General features: G+C 38.2%; 7 protein-coding genes and 1 long non-coding RNA gene across 10 annotated transcripts; 6 read left to right on the top strand and 2 right to left on the bottom strand.

The window, feature by feature from the left end:
- The first annotated feature begins 757 nt into the window (after positions 1 to 757).
- Positions 758 to 2,767, top strand: AT4G16444 (tail-anchored protein insertion receptor WRB-like protein). The gene is made up of 8 exons (NM_117741.4): positions 758 to 946; positions 1,107 to 1,259; positions 1,335 to 1,414; positions 1,538 to 1,608; positions 1,900 to 1,970; positions 2,055 to 2,136; positions 2,220 to 2,269; positions 2,343 to 2,767. The coding sequence occupies exons 2-8, from the start codon at positions 1,149 to 1,151 to the stop codon at positions 2,412 to 2,414; spliced, it is 537 nt and encodes a 178-aa protein (NP_567498.1). The 5' UTR covers positions 758 to 946; positions 1,107 to 1,148; the 3' UTR covers positions 2,415 to 2,767.
- A 1,172-nt stretch (positions 2,768 to 3,939) lies between these two features.
- On the top strand, positions 3,940 to 5,428 carry AT4G16442 (Uncharacterized protein family (UPF0497)). The gene is made up of 3 exons (NM_117740.5): positions 3,940 to 4,398; positions 4,501 to 4,633; positions 4,912 to 5,428. The coding sequence occupies exons 1-3, from the start codon at positions 4,235 to 4,237 to the stop codon at positions 5,161 to 5,163; spliced, it is 549 nt and encodes a 182-aa protein (NP_567497.1). The 5' UTR covers positions 3,940 to 4,234; the 3' UTR covers positions 5,164 to 5,428.
- A 107-nt stretch (positions 5,429 to 5,535) lies between these two features.
- On the top strand, positions 5,536 to 8,111 carry NAR1 (ferredoxin hydrogenase). The gene is made up of 10 exons (NM_117739.4): positions 5,536 to 5,820; positions 5,980 to 6,047; positions 6,124 to 6,464; positions 6,543 to 6,669; positions 6,744 to 6,909; positions 7,011 to 7,060; positions 7,147 to 7,318; positions 7,411 to 7,537; positions 7,622 to 7,716; positions 7,790 to 8,111. The coding sequence occupies exons 1-10, from the start codon at positions 5,695 to 5,697 to the stop codon at positions 7,940 to 7,942; spliced, it is 1,425 nt and encodes a 474-aa protein (NP_567496.4). The 5' UTR covers positions 5,536 to 5,694; the 3' UTR covers positions 7,943 to 8,111.
- AT4G16430 (basic helix-loop-helix (bHLH) DNA-binding superfamily protein) lies at positions 8,027 to 9,945 on the bottom strand. The gene is made up of 2 exons (NM_117738.3): positions 9,700 to 9,945; positions 8,027 to 9,611 (listed from the first exon to the last, which is right to left on the bottom strand). Exon 2 carries the CDS (start codon positions 9,604 to 9,606, stop codon positions 8,203 to 8,205), a length of 1,404 nt encoding a protein of 467 aa, NP_193376.1. The 5' UTR covers positions 9,607 to 9,611; positions 9,700 to 9,945; the 3' UTR covers positions 8,027 to 8,202.
- Positions 9,946 to 11,047: 1,102 nt separating this feature from the next.
- ADA2B (ADA2 2B) lies at positions 11,048 to 14,584 on the top strand. Of its 3 annotated transcripts, none has more exons than NM_202831.3 (12): positions 11,048 to 11,479; positions 11,923 to 11,978; positions 12,066 to 12,238; positions 12,362 to 12,427; positions 12,518 to 12,643; positions 12,741 to 12,816; positions 12,906 to 12,954; positions 13,033 to 13,052; positions 13,316 to 13,523; positions 13,606 to 13,816; positions 13,897 to 14,121; positions 14,209 to 14,584. In NM_202831.3, exons 1-12 carry the CDS (start codon positions 11,430 to 11,432, stop codon positions 14,398 to 14,400), a joined length of 1,452 nt encoding a protein of 483 aa, NP_974560.1. In that variant the 5' UTR covers positions 11,048 to 11,429; the 3' UTR covers positions 14,401 to 14,584. The 3 variants fall into 3 exon arrangements, with proteins under 3 accessions (NP_974560.1, NP_567495.1, NP_974561.1); NM_117737.5 differs by having other exon boundaries at positions 13,304 to 13,523; NM_202832.2 differs by having other exon boundaries at positions 11,119 to 11,479; positions 12,909 to 12,954; positions 13,304 to 13,523.
- On the bottom strand, positions 14,535 to 16,641 carry AT4G16400 (uncharacterized protein; the record flags this gene model as incomplete). The annotated part of the gene is made up of 4 exons (NM_117735.4): positions 14,535 to 15,139; positions 15,377 to 15,698; positions 16,216 to 16,261; positions 16,390 to 16,641. 4 exons carry the CDS (start codon positions 16,639 to 16,641, stop codon positions 15,103 to 15,105), a joined length of 657 nt encoding a protein of 218 aa, NP_193373.3. The 3' UTR covers positions 14,535 to 15,102.
- On the top strand, positions 14,604 to 15,339 carry AT4G16410 (uncharacterized protein). The gene has a single exon (NM_117736.3). It carries the CDS (start codon positions 14,629 to 14,631, stop codon positions 15,184 to 15,186), a length of 558 nt encoding a protein of 185 aa, NP_567494.1. The 5' UTR covers positions 14,604 to 14,628; the 3' UTR covers positions 15,187 to 15,339.
- Positions 16,223 to 16,647, top strand: AT4G06395. Its single transcript, NR_142009.1, has one exon. It is a non-coding gene; the product is annotated as an other RNA (long non-coding RNA).
- The last annotated feature ends 144 nt before the right edge of the window (positions 16,648 to 16,791 follow it).

The following is a 16,791-nucleotide window of genomic DNA, read 5'->3' as shown; positions in this document are numbered from 1 at the left end:
ATCATTACAAATGAAATGATATATTAGATTAAATTGGTAAATTTATTGTTACACCTCTAACAACGAAAAAAAGTGAGACAGTATAGCTACAAAACGGAGCGGGTTGAAAGAAAGAGGAAGTGGACAATGGGGATACAAAGTTTGAAAGGCACATCAAAAGTGGTGGGAGCAAAAGTTTGTCGTCAAGTAATTGGAATATAATGGCATGCATACACGAAAGCTGAAGATGCTACGACGTTTAGGATTTGGACTTACATTGTTTTTCTTCCTTTTTTCAGCTTCGGTATCTGCGATGTTATCGATAATGCTCTGATTTGGTGATAACCCCAATTAGATAGATGATTAACATAATTAAGTGGGATCGGATGAGACAAAACATATAGTGTCTTTAGATTAGTTGAGAAAGATTAGAGACAACGCGTGCCATTTCTGGTAAAACCATTACAACCACTCCACGTAAAAAGAATACATTATGTTTGTTAAATTTTCACATTTCTAATTTCTTACCCTCCATTTTGTAGTTTTACTACATCTCTACTATTTATATCTATTTTTATCCTATTCATTCTAAATTTGGATACTTTTACTGTTGACTGAAACTTGTAGCCTAGTTGTTGTTTCTTTTCACATGTACTCATGTATACCCAAGCTTAATGAAATTTTAAAGAAAATAAACAAGCGGTTTAGTTTTAATTTAATGGGCCGTTTCTTTATTTCAACGAAGCCCAATAGAGCCTGTTGAAAAAGGGTTTAGTTATTGTTGTTTACACATAAGGGCTTGAGTTTTATTTATTTCACGAAACGAGTAGAAACTTTTGTTTTATCAAAATCAGAACCCTCCTCTTTTACAGATTCAGGCCAATTCTAAATTCCCATCGTTCGTTCAATTTCAGACGTTAACCTCGGCTTGAAGGCTTCAAATTTCTGTGAATCCACGACGGAGATTGTAAGTTCCGATCATACTCACGACGATCTCATTCTATATGCACTAGAATCTTTTCCTCCTCCATTGATTAGATGATATGTTTATCCAGAACATGATGGATTCAATTAAGGCTTTTATTTTGTTGATCTGAATGGTACTGAGTTATGAATTGTTCGAGCAGATTGGTGAATTACGTTAGAATCAGTAATCAGCAAAAGGGTTAATGGAAGGAGAGAAGCTTATAGAAGATCGCGGCTTTTTGGCTGCTCCTCTGACCTTCGTCGTCGTCGTTGTCTTCCAATTGCTATCCAAGTGGCTTGACCAATTGAAGAAGGTAAAAAAGATAATACTTTTTGGCTTTTTTTCATATCCACATGAATCATCGTTTTGAATTATGGAATTTCTTCAGAAAGGGTCGAAGAACACGAGGGAATCAGAGCTGCGAACCGAAATTAAGCAGCTTTTGAGAGAGGCTAGTGCATTGTCTCAGTAAGCCATTTTGTTGTCACATTTTGTTTTGGTTCTAGTGATTTGAGTTAAGGAAGGTGCAGTTGTTGAAAAATATATATATGAGTGTTGTTGATTAGAGATTTATCTATTGTTTACTTGCAGGCCAGCCACATTTGCGCAAGCAGCGAAACTTAGGAGGTCAGCAGCTACTAAAGAGAAAGAACTTGCACAATGTGAGTATGCATACATTATTAGTTCTACATTGATTGCTTAGTGAGCGTAGAGTTCATGAAATTCAGAAATATGATTGATTGCTTAGTGAGTGTAGAGATCATGAAATTCAGAAATATGATTGATTGCTTTGTGAGTGTAGAGTTCATGAAATTCAGAAATATGATGCAACAGTTAGTTAGCTTTAAACATGAATACTATCTGGTAGCAGATATTCCTACTAAAGCACTGCATCATCATGGTGTAGTATTGGTGTGTGTGTGTATTTGTTAATTCTCATTTTGAAATTTTAGATCTGGAGCAGCATCACAAAGAAATCAAGCTTTCATACGATATGTATGGGAAGGGTCTGCTTGCTTCGAAGGTAGCTTAGTTTGTGTGCTCAAGCTTCTTCTTTTTTTCCGTCTAAAACTCCTTAATCGAGATGTGCTAAGAACTTTGTTTCTAGGTTGTGATATACCTAATCTTGGTATTGTGCTTCTGGAGGACTCCAATTGCCATTATCGCTAAGCAACTTGTTCAACCGTTTGGTGAGTAGTTTACTTTTACCAGGTTAAAGCTCGCTTATGGTATATAACACATAGGAAAAAAATGAATGTGGTGTGTTTCACAGGGACTTTGTTATCTTGGGGAACAGGAGGTCACATGACAGGCCATGTAATGGTAAGTTCCTTCTTCTCAATCCATTTATTTGGGCTTGTTCTTGATTGAGAGTGTTGGTTGGGTAAAAATGCAGGTCGGGATCATACCGTGGCTCATACTCTCAAACAGAGTGAGCAAATATGTGTGTAGGTTCGTGGAGTTCTAAATCGCATCCCTGAAAAGAGTGAAGATTGGATGGTTTTTGAGTTCAAAGTTGTAGCCTTTTAGGAGACACTTGTGGCAGAAATTGTGCTTCTCTTTTTGTTCCTAATCTTCCTTAACAATGTATATTTATATGACTCTTTTTCTCTGGTTGTTTGTTGGATTTTACCAATAACAAGTAGTTCGTTTTTGAGAGTTGAGCAGGTTGTTACCGTAGAAGCAGCCCCAATATTTACCCAATGTGTATATATACACCATAACAAACACATTGTCTCTATTCCTCTACGTGTTGTCAATTTTTATCTTGTAACACCGACTTTGTAAAATCAGATTCTAAAGACGCGTGTACTTATTCAACACGATGCCAATGCATGTGGTTCATTAAGATGTAGCATTATATCACCGAAAATGGAAGAGAGAAATAAAAATACTTACTATTATTAAAAGTGGGTAGCTTGGTGAAGGCACTAAAGTTTAATGGGAGAATCTTTTTAGCAATTAATTCGAGGGCATTATAATATCCACTTCCAACCACCACATTACTTAATTAAGGAAAACAATTTAAATCATAGTATCTTGTTTGGTTTGAAAGGAACGTGCACGTGTCACATCATCTACACTTGTCTTTCTAAATCAAAGAACTTGATTGGATTTGGTTAAGCCTATTAGTAAGAGTTAATAAGACAGAACCAAAGAAAAGGGTTTGGTTAGAGGGGCTAATTGGGAGATGGGAAGTGCAATAAATAAGAAGAAGGTTCATTAAATAGTTGTGTATGTGGGCATCCAAAGTCCCATCTTAATAATTTAATAATCTCCTCGGGATAGATAACAATCTTCTCTTCTTCTTCTTCTTCTTCTCTCCATTTTCCTAGAACATTAAAAGACAAATATGGAGCATTGTAATTTAATTAATCCTAAAGGTCATTGTGATATCTCACTTTCGTCTTTAAGGGAGGGGGGATGTTAGAAAAATGTTGTGTTTTGGGTTTGTGATCAGAACCCATGCACATTTCAATTCAATGCATCTCATAATAATATACGTAGTAACGTCTACAAGAACTTTTCTACCACTTGGCAGATTTAGGGACTATGTTTCTGTGTCTCTCTATCACCCCTAATTCAATAGCATATTAAAAGTTTACTCTAAAACAAGAAGTCACGACAAAATGAGATCATTGTGAAGATATAATTGGTTTACTATAAATTTCATGTAAGAAATAAGTATCCGTATTTGTAGGATATCTAAATTATGTGATCCGTTTTACACTTTTACTTAAGAGAAAGTTGAATTCCTAGAAAAGTTTCAAATATCCAATTTTCTCCTCTAAAAGACTAAAAACGAAAAAAACCATAAGTTTTTAAGAAACGAAAAAAAAAAAGTATTTTCATTATGAACTATTCAGTGAATTCATCTATTGTTTTTTCCTTCAAATAGTAAAAAGTGAAAAATGAAGACGGTGGTAATAATAGTAAAAATGATAACAATAACTAATAACACTTCACTTCATATGTTGGTCTTTTAGTAACTAGTTGAATCTAGAAACTAATTTGTCCAGCCTTAATTTACACAAAACTAGTAGCAAACTTATTCGTTAACACAGTTTCAATTTTGGTGATATTTTTCAATAAAAGCCTAAGGACCCAAGCGATGTGAAGTAAAAGCATGGAACTCTCTATTTAAAGCCTTAAGCCGAGTGTGGACACTATTTCTCTTTAGTCTCTCTACGGAACCTGTCTTCTTGTCTTGTCCAAAATCGGATTTTTAAGAGTACAAGTGAGTTTATTTTGGGGGCCGAAATCTGTCCTGGAGGATACAGAAGCAAGATGAAGTTAATAGATCGAAGAATGAGGTTAACGGAGCTGCTCTTACGGTGCTCCATCAGTGTCTTCGCTCTCCTCGCGCTTATTCTAGTTGTGACAGACACTGAGGTCAAGCTTATCTTCACTATCAAGAAGACGGCCAAGTACACGGACATGAAGGCGGTTGTGTAAGCTTATCATAAACCCATTTCGGATTTAGTACTTTGACTTGAGATAGATTGCAAAGTTTGTAACTTTTTTGTTGTTATTGTTGGGATTGATTGATGCAGGTTCTTGGTGGTGGCTAATGGGATAGCTGCGGTTTATTCTTTGTTGCAATCAGTTCGTTGCGTGGTGGGTACGATGAAAGGAAAGGTTTTGTTTAGTAAGCCTCTTGCTTGGGCCTTTTTCTCTGGTGATCAGGTGAGTTTTAGTTTGTGTTTCTCTTTTTACATACATTTTGTTTGCCAAAATTAGTGAATTGGATGTGGGATTTTTGGGGTTTGGCTTTGTTATTTTGAGATCTCAGGTCAAATTAGAGAAAAGTAGGGTACTATGTTGAAAAGTCTCTAAGCATTAAATGGGTTTGGTTGGATATCAGAATTGAATTAACTTAGGTAGGAATGTTGCTTGTTTGCTTGCATTTGGAATTGAAGTTTCGTTGGCCATTTAAGAGTGTAGTTGTGATTTTGAATGAGCAGGCGATGGCGTACTTGAATGTGGCAGCCATTGCAGCAACAGCAGAGTCTGGTGTGATTGCTAGGGAAGGAGAGGAAGATTTGCAATGGATGAGAGTGTGTACTATGTATGGAAAGTTCTGCAACCAAATGGCTATAGGAGTCTCTAGCGCCTTGTTAGCCTCCATTGCTATGGTTTTCGTCTCCTGCATTTCTGCTTTTAGTCTCTTCCGCTTGTACGGTGCCACCAAAGACCGCAGAACCACGCCGTGGTGAAGTGAATGCGGCTTTGTCTTTAGTAGTGTTGAAAATGTTGTTGTTAAAAAAACATATAGTAACAAAAGTGTAGGCTCTTGTTGGTTCTTCTTCTTCTTCTTCTTGATGATGTTATATGTGACAAACAATATGTAAAACTAGACTATTGATGTTCTGTGTCAATGTGCCATATGCTGTGATAAAAAACGAGACCAAGGTTATTGACTTATTGTTGAGCAAAGCATCACCCTCATTGTGTCACCGACCTCTATTGCTTCTCTATTTGCATTTAGGCCCTTACACAATAAGATTATTACTAGGCCCGCTATGCAATTTACATTTTTGACTTTTTCAACCCCTTTTAGGTAATTTGAGACCCCAGTTTGCAATTTTAGAACCAATAGAGGAAGAAAGCACCTTTCGACGCCGTTCTAGTTTTCCGATACCCTCAGCTTCTCCGACACCAATCCTTAATCTTTGCTCCTTTGTTTTGGTTATACTAGTTTCTTCGTCTCTAAAGATTAGATTTTTAAGTTTTGAATAGAAAGCGATATGTCAGAGAAGTTTTCACCGACTTTGAGGCTCGGAGATCTCAACGATTTCATTGCTCCGTCTCAAGCTTGTGTCATATCTCTTAAGGACTCAAAACCCATCGTCAAGAAGTCTGATCGACCCCAGGTCCGAAATTTCCATGCTTTGCCATTGAATTTCATTCTTTCTTCAAGTTAGTCTCTTTTTGTGTTTTAGGGAATAGCATATCCTAGTCTTTTGTTATGAATCCTATATATATCTTCACTAGCTAAACGTGTCCTTCTCTGTGCTAATTTGAATTTGAAGGTTGTGATTGCCCCAAAACAGCAGCTTGAACCGGTTAAAATTTCTCTCAAGGATTGCTTGGCTTGCAGGTTTGTCCTCTCATTTACTTTGTCTGAGTCAGTTTTAGAGTTTAGAGTGTAATGGTTTATGTATACGATTATACAGTGGATGCATCACATCAGCTGAGACAGTTATGCTTGAGAAGCAAAGCTTAGACGAGTTTCTCTCTGCTCTTAGCAAAGGCAAGGACGTGGTTGTGTCCGTTTCTCCACAGTCGAGAGCTTCCCTTGCGGTTCACTATGACATCTCTCCTCTTCAGGTTTTCAAGAAGCTTACTACGTTTTTGAAGTCTCTGGGAGTTAAAGCTGTGTTTGATACTAGCTGCAGTAGAGATTTGGTACTTATTGAATCTTGTAATGAGTTTGTGAGCCGTTATAAGCAAGCTAATTCTGATGATGGTGAAAATTCTCAATCCCCTCTCCCTGTGCTTTCCTCTGCCTGTCCTGGTAAGCAACTTTACTAGTTTGACGTAATGCTATGTGTCACTATGTGAGAGTAACGTGCGGAAATTTTGGTGAATCAAGGTTGGATTTGTTATGCTGAAAAGCAGCTTGGCTCATATGTTCTGCCGTATGTGTCTTCTGTTAAGAGTCCTCAGCAAGCTATTGGAGCTGCGATCAAACACCATCTGTGTCAAGCATTAGGACTCAGGTACGGTGGTACACTTGAATCTTTGGTTACCTTTCTGAAATTTTGGATTCAACGTGAGCATTTCATGGAACTAGGCTGCATGAGGTGTACCATGTGACTGTGATGCCCTGTTATGATAAGAAACTCGAGGCAGCAAGAGATGATTTTGTCTTTGATGATGGAACACAAGATAATGGAGACCTTAAGCTGACAGAAGTTGATTCCGTGCTAACAACGGGTGAAATCATGGATTTAATAAAGGTGATACTGTGATAGAGATTAAACCCTATTTTCATTGTAATTCTGCTTCCATACCGCAGAAAATGTGAATTTGATTTTGGATTTCTATATGTGTCGTGCAGTTGAAAGGAGTTGACTTTAAAGATTTGGAGGAATCTCCACTTGACAGAGTGTAAGAAGCATTATTATTTCCTCTTCTCTGCTAGTGGGTGATGAATACATACGAAGTAAACATTTCCATTTTCATGCAAAAAACAGGCTGACGAATGTTACTGAGGAAGGAGATCTTTATGGTGTAGCTGGGAGTTCTGGTGGTTATGCAGAAACAATATTCAGACATGCGGCAAAAGCACTATTTGGACAAACTATTGAAGGTCCTCTGGAGTTTAAAACTCTCAGAAATTCTGATTTCCGTGAAGTGACTCTTCAAGTAAGTTCTTAGCCAGACTATGAACAGTTTTGAAATTTTCTCTCATTAATCCCCCTCGGATTTGTCTCATGTTCGTCATCTTTTTCTTGAAGTTGGAAGGTAAAACAGTGTTAAAATTTGCGCTGTGTTACGGTTTCCAGAACCTCCAGAATATTGTTCGGAGAGTGAAAACGCGCAAATGCGATTATCAGTATGTAGAGATTATGGCGTGCCCTGCAGGTTCATCTTCTGCAAACCCTAGTTGAAAAACGTGTCTTATATGTTGACTTATTAACCGTTCCCCAAAATGCTCGCTCTCAACAGGTTGCCTAAATGGTGGTGGGCAGATCAAGCCAAAGACAGGACAGTCCCAGAAAGAACTGATCCACTCACTGGAAGCTACTTATATGAATGATACTGTAAGTTATCCTTGAGTCTCATAAATCACTTTTAACTAAGCTAGTAATAAATAACCTGCCCTTTTGGATCCAGACTTTGAATACAGATCCATACCAGAATCCAACGGCGAAGAGATTATTCGAGGAGTGGCTTAAAGAGCCTGGTTCCAACGAGGCGAAGAAGTACTTGCATACTCAGTACCATCCGGTCGTGAAAAGTGTTACGTCGCAGCTCAACAACTGGTAGACCGTAGACAAACTGGAAGTGTTCAAATTTTTTGACTGACAAGGCAACAAAAACGGTTCTATATTGTGTATTTAGATAGGAGATAAGTGTGAAGCTTTCTGCTCAAATCTTTATATGTAAAAGACAAATCTCAACATTACATATAAGGAAAATTACACGATCCTACTAAGCTGGAGTTTTTTTTGGTTGGCTTGCAATAGTACATTGATACAACCTCCAACACGGTTACACTTATTACATAGCAGTTACTGCTGTGATAGTTACTGTGATAGAGAGGCAAGGAGCTTGTCCTTCAACTGCTCAGCGGTGCAGCCACCCTGAGGCCGGAGAGTGAATGTGTGAACCACACCCTCCTCTGTGATGGCCACGTTGGAATCATGAGGCATAACTTCATTCTCCCTCAACGTTTGTATCACCTTTGAAACTGGATGAGTTTCCAACGGACAGCTTAGCCTTACAACTGCATCATCATGCCTCTGTTGATAATCAACCTCTGCTGGAGTTATCTGATTACTCTCCCTCCTCTTCATTATCTGCTTCTCTGTTTCATACACCCTGATTTTCTTCTGCATATCCGTGATGTAAGTGATTGCGTCTGCAAGGAGCGAAGCCTTGTCCATCTTGGAGATGTTAGGCACCACCGCTCTCAAAGCGTAGAATCTCTGGTTCAGCTTCTCCCTCCTCTGCCGTTCCGCTTCCACATGGTTTAGAGCCTCTTCTCTTCCATTTGCTGGTTTTCTCCCTCTCTTCCTCGGCTTTTGCTCGTCAGTTAGATACAATGTCTCATCTTTCCCTTGCTCATAACCATACACTTGATTAGAGCCTCCGATCGCTTGCACCTCATACGATTCCAATGAGAAACCCGTGTCATCCTCGGTCTTCGGGGAGAAATTAATACTCATAGACCGAGGTTTTGCTCCACCAAGACTCAGCTGTCGACCAAAGATTTTAGGAGCTTCTTTAGCCTGAACAAAGTCAGACCCACCAAACACTGATTTCACCATCTCAATCACACTCTTATCTTCTGGAATATGTCTTAAAGAACCAAGCTCCACAACTCCAGAATTCACTGGTACAGACAACACAGTCTGAAAACCAGCTGACCTAGCTAAGAAAGACCTAACCCTATAATAACTCAAGCAGCTAGGCAAATCTGCAGCCCAAAGAGGCTTCCCAGACACATAGGTTCCAGCAGGACCGTACTTATTGGTATCACACCTAAAGGAAAAGTACAAAGAAGCCAGATAAAACATGTCGAGATCAGTAAGAGCTCCTGATTTCACCAAACGATGATCTTCATCTGAACCAACGAACGACAAGTGAAGCTTGCGAAGCACACGTCTTTTGATCTCATCTTGCTGAGAGTAATCCTCACCTGAAGCACCCTTTTTGACACGGCAATGACCATCTCCCCAGATCAAGACACAACCATCAGAGCTATTAACGTTGGACGCTAGCCAGAAAAGAGCATAATCCCAATCAGATCCTTCAACAACGTGACGTAACCCTTGTTGGAGATTGGAATCACTTGGTGGTGAGACAAGCTTGGACAAGGCAGTGTTGGAAGCTGAAGCTGTTGAGATGAAAAAGTCGCAAGCTTCAGAGCCTATGGTGGATTCAACCATCGCTCGATCTTCTTGATTCTCCCAAAACTTTTGACCCATTTCTCCTGAAACGTTCATTGACATGGAATATACAAAAATTAGGGTATGGAATCAAATAAAATTAAAGGTATTTGGATTGAGATCGCTGCTTACAAATGAGATAGAAGATGATGGGTTTCGTGAGGAAGAGGAACGAGAATCACGTGATTCTTGCTGAGACACCGAATTTAGGGTTTGTTGGTGAAAAAGCAAAATCCTTTATAAAGGATATAACTCTAATTTATATTGCTGAGAAAGGAATGATCAAAGAGAAGACAAAACCTGAGCTTGGTTCACTTCAGATCTGTAGTGACTTGTTCTGAAATTGACGAAGAAAGAAGAAAAGAGGAAGAGACTATGCGAGAGAGAGAATATGGGTTTAATCGTAATTTAATACCAAGGACATCATTTCCTTCAGTTTTTTAACTGCAAACTATACTTTTGCCTTTTCTTACATACCAAACCACAAGTCATTGTGGTGTAATATCTATTCAACTACAAGTAAACCCATATCACTGGATTTTTGTCGAGATTATGTGTACATGTTGGGAAATTATTTCGTAGTACAACCTATTATGATGGGAGAATCGAAACTCGTCTTCTGAATTAACTTATCGCAAATCACCGTTAATAAGCGGAAAAGGAATTTACACATCTTACAATTATGCGCAAATACAATTGTTAATTGGATGAGTCATGCCATATTCTTGAGATGGTATGATAGGTATCATTACACCATGTAGTCAATCACGATTTTTTTGGATAATGTGGTTTAGAAGAACTAATCGCGTCTAATATAGACAAACTTATTCGTTCAGCAAAACAACAATTCGATATTTTTATTCGATTGACATGAGTCTTATAAAATTTATCACTAGATGTCTAATAAAAAAGGTTCAAACATTTCTAATAATTCGATTTTCGACCAAAATAAGAAACTTTAAATTAGCATCAAACTATCTTATATGGTTGTTTCCTTGCTTAACCTTCTTCCAAATCAATTTTTCAAATTAGCATCAATAAGATTTTAAAATACATCATAATGTTGTTCCGATAGTGTGTGACAACACTAACCATTTATTCCTATACAAGTTTATTTACTTGCTAATTCATTTACTGAAAATGTCCATGAACAAAATACCTAAAAACGAATAACCATAACCCAACCAAATATTAAAGACATCTCCATCAAGAAGAAACCCAAACAGTTTTTCAAACAAAAAGAATATTAGTATTTTATTATAATTTTATATATGATTAAATTTTTATTTTAGCGAACCAATTGAAAAGAGAAAAATATTATGATGGTTTGTATAAAGTATTTCATAGTTTAACGAGAAACATTCTACACTCTCTTTCTTTTCCTTTTATTATTTTTATTATTTTAATAATAAAAAATTACCAATAAAAATGGTCTATCTTAGCTTTTTTTTCTTCATTTTTTTTTCCCTCAACCACCATTCAACAATTAACATAAAAAATAATAGTTTTTTAAGTTGAAGTTATAAGAGTCAATTTAGTTTAAGTCATATGCTTTAGTAATAAGCATGACCGTCTAATCCCAAAAAATCTAAAAAGTACAGTGCCTTAGAAATTTCCTTTACCTCGACTTCCCTAATTTTAATCTTCTCGGTCGGAACTTCTGAATAATATTAGTAGAGATCCAAAACCTCACAAATTTCGACCGAGTTTTGTTGAATTCCGATTAGATCTTTCTTCCACGAAACCCCCCCAAGTACCCATTCCATCTTCTCCGGTGAGTCTCCCATGTTGGCATTACGCTAGGGTTCTTCTTCTCTGTGGTTTCGCATAACCCAATAATCCAATTTTCTACTTGGGCATCAATGGGTCGCTCTCGAGGGAACTTCCAAAATTTCGAAGACCCTACTCAGAGGTTTGTTCCTAATTCACTACTCTAATTTCCGATTTGGGGTTTTTGTGGATTTCTCTTTTGTAATTGCCAATTTGTGCTGAAATTGATTTGAATTTCAAGTTTCTTTGAGTCTGTGTTGTGCAATTGTCATTGATCTCTAGTTGGGACAATGAGCATGGCTTCAAATTTGTGGCTTTTGATAACTTTCAGTAGCTATAGTCTCCTCTATCTTCATCTATGTAATTGTGCCAATTTCTGCTGAAATTGATTGATTTTGAAGTTTCTTTGCATCTGCTTTGTGCAACAATCATTGATTTTTCAGTTGGGACAATGAGCATCGCTTAAAGTTTGTTGCTTTTGAAAACTTTCAGTAGCTATGTAGTCTCTTCTCTGTTTTCATCTGTGTAATTGTTTTTTCACTGTTGAAGCTGACATGAAAGAATCGTGTTATGCGTTTGTTGCAGAACGAGGAAAAAGAAAAATGCGGCTAATGTGGAGAACTTTGAGTCTACTTCTTTGGGTAAAAAAATACTTATCAAGGTTTTTTTTTTTTGTTTCTCCTGTCAAGATTCTTCTTTTACTCAACATTTTTTATTTGTGGAGACAGTACCAGGTGCTGAGGGAGGAGGGAAGTATAACTGCGATTATTGCCAGAAAGACATTACTGGAAAAATTAGGATAAAGTGTGCTGTCTGTCCAGATTTTGATCTCTGTATAGAATGTATGTCTGTTGGAGCAGAGATCACTCCTCACAAATGTGATCACCCATACCGAGTTATGGTTAGTTTTCATTTACTTTTCTTACCTTTTAGTTTGGAAAGAGTTTGATTCATTATACTTAGCGAAAATATCTTTTGGTTGAATTCTACCAAAGCTTAATATATGTTTCATTTGCTTTGTTAGGGAAATCTAACTTTCCCGCTTATTTGTCCTGACTGGAGTGCGGATGATGAAATGCTTCTCCTGGAGGTACCACTACTTCTTTTATCGTACTGATATGAAGTCTATAATGTCTGATTCTTTCAGTGAAAAGTAATTTCTTTTAATGTCTTTATTCAGGGACTTGAAATTTATGGCTTGGGAAACTGGGCAGAGGTTGCGGAGCACGTGGGAACGAAGAGTAAAGAACAGTGTCTTGAGCACTACAGAAACATCTATTTGAACTCACCATTTTTCCCACTTCCGGTATGCTACATCGATCTGATAAGATACCTATCTACCTCAGTAGTGCCAGCCTTTTGCAAGGTATTAACTAATTCAGGAGAAACGTTTATTTTCCCAGGATATGTCACATGTAGCAGGGAAGAACAGAAAAGAACTTCAAGCCATGGCTAAAGGACGCATTGATGACAAGAAAGGTATGCGCTTCTTTGCTTGATGGTTTTGATTCTGCGTTGTACGTGTTGCTATTTTAATTCTGATTTTGAAGTGGTTTCTTCTTTGGCAGCAGAGCAGAACATGAAAGAAGAGTACCCGTTCTCTCCTCCTAAAGTCAAGTATGTTTCTCGTTCTTCTCATGTACTGTACAGTGATAACCCTATAATTTTCTCATCTTTTGTTCAATTTTCTTGCAGAGTTGAAGACACACAAAAAGGTGAGTTCTTGCTTTGTATGCTATATCTGGTTCGTATATAGGTGTGCTTATCGTTTTGTTATTTACTTGCTCTAGCTTACACCAGTAGTTATAATCTAGTTAACCATCGCGTAAATGGAATCATCTACTTGTAAAGTAAGAAGCTGACTGAGCATAATTTTAAAATCCAAAAAGGCCCAATATTTGTCATTGTATTTATACTGGTAGATATTTTCTCCCTTTTTCTATGTTTTGACATTCTTTGTGGTTAGAGTCTTTTGTAGACAGAAGTTTTGGAGGGAAGAAACCTGTTTCCACCTCGGTAAACAACTCTTTGGTTGAGCTGAGTAATTACAACCAGAAAAGAGAAGAGTTTGACCCTGAATATGACAATGATGCTGAGCAACTCTTGGCGGAGATGGAGTTCAAAGAGAACGATACTCCTGAAGAACATGAACTGAAGCTGCGTGTGTTGCGTATCTATTCAAAAAGGTACAACATTTAAGATCAAAAGGGGAACAAAGTCTCTTCTTTTTGCTGTCCATTCTGACGCAGGTGAGTATGATGTTTGTAGGCTTGATGAGAGGAAACGTAGAAAAGAATTCATAATAGAAAGAAACCTGTTGTACCCAAATCCCTTTGAGAAGGACCTGTCTCAGGAGGAGAAAGTACAATGCCGACGTTTGGACGTTTTTATGCGTTTTCATTCAAAAGAGGAGCACGACGAGCTACTCCGTAATGTTGTAAGCGAGTACCGCATGGTGAAACGGCTCAAAGATCTCAAGGTAAGGACATTGCTACCCTCAAACTGTGCGTTTGGTTTCTTGGATTGGATGTGGCTCACTGTGTTGGATTGGTGGAGCAGGAAGCTCAAGTGGCAGGGTGTCGTTCAACGGCTGAAGCAGAGAGGTATCTGGGAAGGAAGAGGAAGAGAGAAAACGAAGAAGGGATGAACAGAGGGAAAGAGAGCGGTCAATTTGGTCAAATTGCAGGGGAGATGGGCTCTAGACCACCTGTGCAAGCTTCTTCAAGCTATGTGAATGATTTGGACTTGATTGGGTTCACGGAGTCGCAACTGCTGTCTGAATCCGTAAGTGTCTGAGAACTGAGATACTGAACAGTGTGAGATGAGTTTTCTGTCGTTGTAACTGAAAGAAGAAAGCTCTTTGTTTTGCAGGAGAAGCGTCTCTGCAGCGAGGTCAAGTTGGTTCCACCGGTTTATCTACAGATGCAACAAGTGATGTCACATGAGATATTCAAAGGGAATGTAACGAAGAAGTCGGATGCATATAGCCTTTTCAAGATTGATCCAACCAAAGTGGATCGAGTTTATGATATGCTTGTGAAGAAGGGTATTGCTCAACTTTAAGGCTTGTGTAGTGTTGTATCATATATATATATGTGTGAGCTCTAATGAGTTATTTGTTGACATTCCCTTGTTTATTACACCTTGTCAAAATTAGTTTGTAATAGAAAAACGATTAAGTTATCCACAGATTGTGAAAAGAGATAAGGTGAATCAGAGCCACACAATCTAAACCAAATGTTTTAGTATATAAGAAAGAATCTGACTCCTACAAGGAAAGGAAGAAGTGAGATGACGATGATGTCTCTCCCCAAAATGAGACTATCTTGTCTGCAACCACACCTCCATTTTACCAGTAGCAGATCAATAGCAGCAGCTCTAGCTTTTCCAAGCTCAAGCATAAGGAACAGAACATCATGTCTTGTTCGGTGTGGCTCAGCCAGAAGAAGATTGACTACGAAAAGTAGCAGAAACAGCAAGCTTGAAAGAGCACAACCTCCTCCTCTGGGTTTGGAACGGCACTGGAGATATGCTGTGGTTGGTGGAGTCTCTGTAGGGTTGATGATGGTTTTGGTATTGGGAATGGATGCAGAGAAAGCTATGGCGCTTGGACCAGAAGGTCCTTTAATGGAAGAGTTTTGGGACAACGTTAGAAGGTACGGTCTTTACGCTCTCACGGTTAGCACTGGAGCTCTCTCTGCTGTCTTTGAGCCCATCTTTGAGCTCCTCAAGAACCCAATCTCCGCCATTCTCATTCTACTCATCTTAGGTGGTAGCTTCTATATCGTCTCTCAAGTTGTTTCTGCCATGATTGGTGTCAACGAATTCGCTTATCAATACAGTTATTGACCAACTATAGTTTGTTTTTGTTTTCTTCATTAATACTCTGCTTTTATGCTCTGTTTTTTTTTATCTATTTTAAATTTTGTTACACAATCATTCGACATTTTATTTGACATAAGTTACACCAAATCATTTACATTGTTAAAGCTTTTTAAAGATGGATATATACTTGTGTGCAAATCTTTGTCAGTCGTACTTGTGAGAATCCTCAGGCCGTCCGGCGACGTAATCCATCAGTCTCTCGCCGGTGGCTTCTTCTGAAAGCTGTTGAAAGCCACCAAAGGTGATTGCCATCGCTAAGAAGGCGGCTGTTGACGCAAACAGAGGCCAGAAATAGGCTAAAATGTTCAGAATCCTTGGTGCTGCATACACGAGAGACGCCACAATCACGCTCACCATGATTGTCACCATGAAATGGAATCTGTATTCCATGAGCTTTGCCTGGATCTCCATTTCCTTGTGATTGAACTTGGTAAGAGAGAGAGGAGAGAAATGGAGAGATGTTGAATCCAAAAACTCTGAAGATTGCAATATAAGAGGAAGGAGACTGAGATGGTTTTAATTTGGAAGTTGGTACCTTTGGCTTTGTTGATCAACGCAAGTTCTCAAGTCCTTATCAAGTGGCTGTGTGCTTGGTGAAGATTCCTTTGTTTACATTAGTTTAACCCACTAATCATGATTACTTTACTTGAATATCCCTAAGTTAAGAGAATGTGAATGGACATAATCGTCATTTTAAGATGATGCTTTTGTCCGGGAAATGGGTTTTGTCTCTTTTCCTCGTGATGATTACCAGACAAAGACTTCGTGTAAGAGAATAAAGAAGGAATAAGGGATCGCATCGCTTTGCAAAGTTTCTTCCTTTTCTTCATATCCAATGGAAAGGCATAATCTTTCTCTTCTTTAATCACATTATAAAACTCCACATTTTCATTACCACACAAGTGATTGATTAACATTAAGATTTCAAATTAAAAACTCTTAACCATAAGAATAACTCTGACATTCTTTAGTAATAGGTTTCCAAAAACAAACCCATTACAAGAGCTGTAACTTTACATATCAGCAGCCACAAGATCTTCTGAACACAAAATTTACAACTACTAGACTGAGTTGTTATCAAAACTTTTCTCCCTCTTGCGACCTCAACTTCAAGCCACAGCGAGATTCAAACTTATACAGCGAAACAGACTATCAAAAGTTATCTACCTCTACTATTGTCTGCAAAGATGGCTTCCATTTCCGCTGAAATGAAACGCCTTGAGGATTTTGTTGCAGCAGCTGCTCGAGCTGTTTCCTAGTCAGAGTGATCTTTATGCACCGCCTTGTCCCTGTTTTCTTCTGCTCAGCTGCATCCTGAGGTGACTCCTTGATCTTCTCTGTTGATGCCTCATCATCCGACCAGACATCTGTAACCTTGTTTCCATGCTTGCAGAGCAACGTGTGAATGCAGTTTCCCATGATTGATAGTGATGTGATGATGCCATGAATCAAACAAATTTATATTCAGCTCTCGGACCAACGTGCAGACCATCATGTACCCACTAACTCTTTTCTTTATTACGGTCAGCTAATGTAAGCAGCAGTTGAAAAACATATCTTGTTGCACAT

Source organism: Arabidopsis thaliana, chromosome 4, assembly GCF_000001735.4.
Source record: "Arabidopsis thaliana chromosome 4, partial sequence".
Lineage (NCBI taxonomy): Eukaryota > Viridiplantae > Streptophyta > Magnoliopsida > Brassicales > Brassicaceae > Arabidopsis > Arabidopsis thaliana.
This window is presented reverse-complemented; position numbering and strand designations above follow the sequence as displayed.

Coding starts and splice junctions, on each gene's coding strand:
- AT4G16410 (NM_117736.3), top strand. CDS start 14,629: ATGACGATGATGTCTCTCCCCAAAATGAGACTATCTTGTCTGCAACCA.
- AT4G16430 (NM_117738.3), bottom strand. CDS start 9,606: ATGGGTCAAAAGTTTTGGGAGAATCAAGAAGATCGAGCGATGGTTGAA.
- AT4G16444 (NM_117741.4), top strand. CDS start 1,149: ATGGAAGGAGAGAAGCTTATAGAAGATCGCGGCTTTTTGGCTGCTCCT. Junction 1,415..1,537: donor GAGGCTAGTGCATTGTCTCA/GTAAGCCATTTT, acceptor GTTTACTTGCAG/GCCAGCCACATTTGCGCAAG. Junction 2,270..2,342: donor ACATGACAGGCCATGTAATG/GTAAGTTCCTTC, acceptor GTAAAAATGCAG/GTCGGGATCATACCGTGGCT.
- AT4G16442 (NM_117740.5), top strand. CDS start 4,235: ATGAAGTTAATAGATCGAAGAATGAGGTTAACGGAGCTGCTCTTACGG. Junction 4,399..4,500: donor ACGGACATGAAGGCGGTTGT/GTAAGCTTATCA, acceptor TGATTGATGCAG/GTTCTTGGTGGTGGCTAATG. Junction 4,634..4,911: donor CCTTTTTCTCTGGTGATCAG/GTGAGTTTTAGT, acceptor TTGAATGAGCAG/GCGATGGCGTACTTGAATGT.
- NAR1 (NM_117739.4), top strand. CDS start 5,695: ATGTCAGAGAAGTTTTCACCGACTTTGAGGCTCGGAGATCTCAACGAT. Junction 5,821..5,979: donor AGAAGTCTGATCGACCCCAG/GTCCGAAATTTC, acceptor TTGAATTTGAAG/GTTGTGATTGCCCCAAAACA. Junction 6,048..6,123: donor AAGGATTGCTTGGCTTGCAG/GTTTGTCCTCTC, acceptor ACGATTATACAG/TGGATGCATCACATCAGCTG.
- ADA2B (NM_117737.5), top strand. CDS start 11,430: ATGGGTCGCTCTCGAGGGAACTTCCAAAATTTCGAAGACCCTACTCAG. Junction 12,817..12,905: donor ACGCATTGATGACAAGAAAG/GTATGCGCTTCT, acceptor CTTCTTTGGCAG/CAGAGCAGAACATGAAAGAA. Junction 14,122..14,208: donor CGCAACTGCTGTCTGAATCC/GTAAGTGTCTGA, acceptor TTTGTTTTGCAG/GAGAAGCGTCTCTGCAGCGA.